This window comes from Oreochromis aureus, linkage group 6, assembly GCF_013358895.1.
Source record: "Oreochromis aureus strain Israel breed Guangdong linkage group 6, ZZ_aureus, whole genome shotgun sequence".
Classification (NCBI taxonomy): Eukaryota; Metazoa; Chordata; class Actinopteri; order Cichliformes; family Cichlidae; genus Oreochromis; species Oreochromis aureus.
This window is the reverse complement of record NC_052947.1, coordinates 23,441,686-23,445,460: the sequence shown is the minus strand read 5'-3', so window position 1 is coordinate 23,445,460 and position 3,775 is coordinate 23,441,686. Positions and strand designations below refer to the sequence as shown.

General features: G+C 35.0%; 1 protein-coding gene across 1 annotated transcript; it reads right to left on the bottom strand.

The window, feature by feature from the left end:
* Window positions 1-443: 443 nt before the first annotated feature.
* LOC116326019 lies at window positions 444-2,749 on the bottom strand. Its single transcript, XM_031747110.2, has 5 exons — window positions 2,693-2,749; window positions 2,127-2,549; window positions 1,303-1,434; window positions 1,050-1,111; window positions 444-908 (listed from the first exon to the last, which is right to left on the bottom strand). The coding sequence occupies exons 1-5, from the start codon at window positions 2,727-2,729 to the stop codon at window positions 789-791; spliced, it is 774 nt and encodes a 257-aa protein (XP_031602970.2). The 5' UTR covers window positions 2,730-2,749; the 3' UTR covers window positions 444-788.
* Between the last annotated feature and the right edge of the window lie 1,026 nt (window positions 2,750-3,775).

Below are 3,775 nucleotides of genomic sequence, written 5' to 3'. Positions count from 1 at the left end.
CAAGATATGTCAACAAACCCACTTAGACAGATCTGCAACACCATCAAGCAGGTAGGAGCGGATGAGGACACATGTGGTGCTTATTGCAGTGCAAGATGGTGGCACTAGGTTCAGCACATATCCCTCTATCTGCACAGCACCAAATAGTAGAGTTGGACTTGAAATGTTAAATTCACATAGATAGCTATTGGGCTTCAAAATCACACAAATATGTCCAAAAACTGTAGGTTTTCTGAGCAGTATATATGAATCTGTAAAAGAAATGTAAGTAGAACCATCTAGAAATTAATACAATATAACTAGTATAATAGTATGTTGATGTCTTTGTTTTACCTTTTTTTGTGTGAGTCAGATCTTTCACGGTAGGCTGTCAATCAGTAAGGGAAATGCAAAATATTCACAGTTAAAATAGGTTACATTTTAATGAACTTTATTAGGTTTTTTAAAAATATTGTAGCCTACAGTGTATCTGAAAATTCACTGTTTTAAAGCACAGCACACAGATGTGTTACAATGGTCACATAAATGCCAAGGATTTGTTATAGGAGGATTAAGAAGTTAAAATGATATTTCCAAGTTAGCGACTACAACACCGAGTCACAATTTTAAAAGCTTTGCTAACACAGTAAATATTTATTATTTCTAAATATCTAAGCATTAGAATTCTTGTGGAGGTAATCACTTCCTTACATTGATTTTGAAAAAACAAAGATCATAATCTTTCAGATCTGGTAGCACAGACTACTTATCAACAATACTTAATAAGCACACTGAAAAAAAAGAGTTCATTACATGTGAAAACTATCAATGGTAGAGTGGGCACTGAAATCTGAACTCTGGGCGATCCTCTTCTTTGGTCTCTGGGATGCTGGCTGGATTTCCAGTGCTGCATAACACACATCTTCATTCTAAAATTGAATAATTATTTAGAATTATCATCAAGCACTGACATATGATAAATGGATTTCAGAGCTAAATAGTTTTGTGTCATTACTACAAAAAAATCAAACTGTAGCTATACTACAAAGACAATAAATATGAAATATGACCTGATTTCTTCTTATCTGGTCTCTGTCCTCATATCTTTTCTCATCAGCTGGAGGTTTGTTAGCTACGAACATTAAAACAAATTAAAAGAAATGTACAAAACCTCTTTTCTTCACAAGTGATTATGCTAAAATTCTAATTTAATAATAGGAAAACAATTTAAAAAATTTACTAGACAAAACTCTGTGATGGTCAAATAATCATGGAATTAAAGTGATGAAAAATTTCGTTTTACAAATGAAACAGAGCGGTTACCTGTCTTGTGATGGTAATATATCAAAAGAGAAGACAGCAGGGATGAGAGGGCCACAAAAGCTAGACACAGAGAGAAGAGTAGCATCCAGCATATACCACAGTGTTTTTGAGTGGTTTGAGGCTCACTGGGGTCTGAGTTAAAAAAAGAAAAGAAAAAAGAAAAGGTGAATGCGAGGTTATCTAAAATATTACTTTAAGAGGTTAGGAATTATTTTCAATTTTACATAAACTCTACTATGCTCAGGTAGTGAAATACATTGGGAAATATTTTCCAAAGCTTTTAAATGAGTCTTTTTTTCCCCTAAATTGATCAGGTAAAAGATCTGGGAATAATTTTAAGTATGACGTTGTTAGTTGTTAGTCTACAACATCCAGTGGAAGGAGATTTCCTTTCAAGTCAACATCAGGTTGCATTACAAAGACCAACCTGTACCAGAATGACAAACATTGTGAAACTCATAGCAATGGACTTTCTGCTCAGATTCAACCAAAGGTGGTACAGAAGGAAAATGACCCATAACATATGATAATAGGCATCCAGTAGTTTTTGACAATTAAGAAAAAGAATATCCTGCAGTGTCTGTTTAAGTCACCTGATACCTATTTAGCTTACAATGAAGCAAACAAAATAGATAAAGCTGTAGCAAAAGCCTGGCAAATTATTCTGAAGGAATAATACATCTTAAAAAATTATTAAACATAAACATTTGCTTTATTTCTATGTTTATTTATTTCTGTATTTGTATTTTTACCATTATATTCATGTCAAATGTTTTAAATAAGCAGACAGATCATTTATTGATGACTCACACCAGAATACTTACGAAGTAGGATCTTTGTGGTGAGGTTTCCATATCTATATAGGCATTCAAGATTAATAGTTTCTTTTTCCTCCACCTTAGACTGTTCAGTTCCACAGTAGTAGAAGCCCTCATCCGAATCAGTGATGTTTGTGATCAGCAGGTCATACGATTGAGAGGAATAATTTTTCACAAGATGGAAATTAGGGAATGGATTCAGAAGGTTTTGGTAATCAATACCGGGTTTATATTGTCTTTGCTCAAGCTTTGTTTTTAGAATAAGAGAAGGTTGTTTCTCGTGAGAGCAATTCCTGTACCACACTATGAATTCTCCAGTTGAAGTTTTACAGTCACAGTAGAGAGTTATGTTTTCTCCTGGTCTGACCATCATCTCCAACACTGTCCCACTGGTCAAGTTATGACTAGAAGATAAAGCTCCTACGGGACCTATACACAAAAATATTAGAAGAGGTTAAAACATGCACAGCTTTATACAAAATCACATTAAAACAGACATATTTTACAGCATTAGTTCAATGTCAAAATAGGATGAAATATCAATAAATCTTGAAAATGATCACATTAATTACCAAAAAGAACAACAAGAAAAACATGAATCATATCCATGTGTGACAATGAACGGGAGTTAAAAGACAGCTCACCAAGTCTTACTGACAAATGCCACGACCTGAGCAGATTTTTCCATTAAAGGAAGTGGAAGTTATGATTGGTCGACTGAATGGAACATTTTCTTTGTGGTTGTTTTCTATTGGTGCAATAACAAGTGATGTTTTTGGAATGAATGTAAAAGACAATTTTGACAGGTAGTACAGAAAGTACACTTCAAATACAATTTTCAGAGCCTTCCATAAAAGTATTTTTCTGCTTTGCTCAAAACCATTACAGACATGCATATTAGGGTAAATAAAAGACCTCTGAGTTAAGCACAAGTATTATCTAATTTTGTTTGAATTGCTTTTAAAAGTGTATAGAAAACCATACAGATTTAATCCGCCATAATAGACAAAACAAAACAAACAAACAACACCACCCCCCAAAAAAGCACTTTCACTGAAATTGCTGTTTCTGCCCTTTAAAGTGTTCAAGTTTAGCAGATTGATTATCTGTGCTGACATTGATATGAAATCACACGAGTCATAATTTTTAAATTAAGGAAACAACTTAAGCTGTTCAGGACAGGTTGTGGTCAAAGGTCTACCAGAAGTCAGGAGAACTTCCTCTGGGTTTTAGGGTTAACTGTTCAGAGCAACACAACAGGAAAACTCCCACCACTTTGAATTTTCCTTGTAAAACCTACAGTGCAATGGCAAGTCATGTCTTTTACATAATGTTAAGCTGAGAATAAAAACATTATTGAAAAATTAAGGAAATATTTCCTCCACTCCTCCCTGCCAAGCTGGCGCCTGGTTCCTGGTCCCTGCCTTTATCTCTACACCTGCTCATCACTAACCTGCTGCTTTGGATGAGCATGAGTGTGAGTGAGTTTCAGCGTGGGAGTGGACTGAGTGTGAGTGAGTCACGGACAGTGTGAAGAAGAGTGTGAACATGTTACCCCTGCCCTGGACCTTCCCCTGGATTCCCTGGAGCCCCTGTCCCTTCATCACTGTACATATATATATATTTCACCTGGTGTTGTAATAAAACTTCCCTTT

Excerpts from the sequence above, each read along its gene's own strand:
- LOC116326019 (XM_031747110.2), bottom strand. The coding sequence starts at position 2,729 with ATGGATATGATTCATGTTTTTCTTGTTGTTCTTTTTG. Across the intron at positions 1,435-2,126 it reads CACCACAAAGATCCTACTTC|ACCCCAGTGAGCCTCAAACC; the intron begins GTAAGTATTCTG and ends TTTTTAACTCAG. Across the intron at positions 1,112-1,302 it reads ATATTACCATCACAAGACAG|CTAACAAACCTCCAGCTGAT; the intron begins GTAACCGCTCTG and ends TAATGTTCGTAG.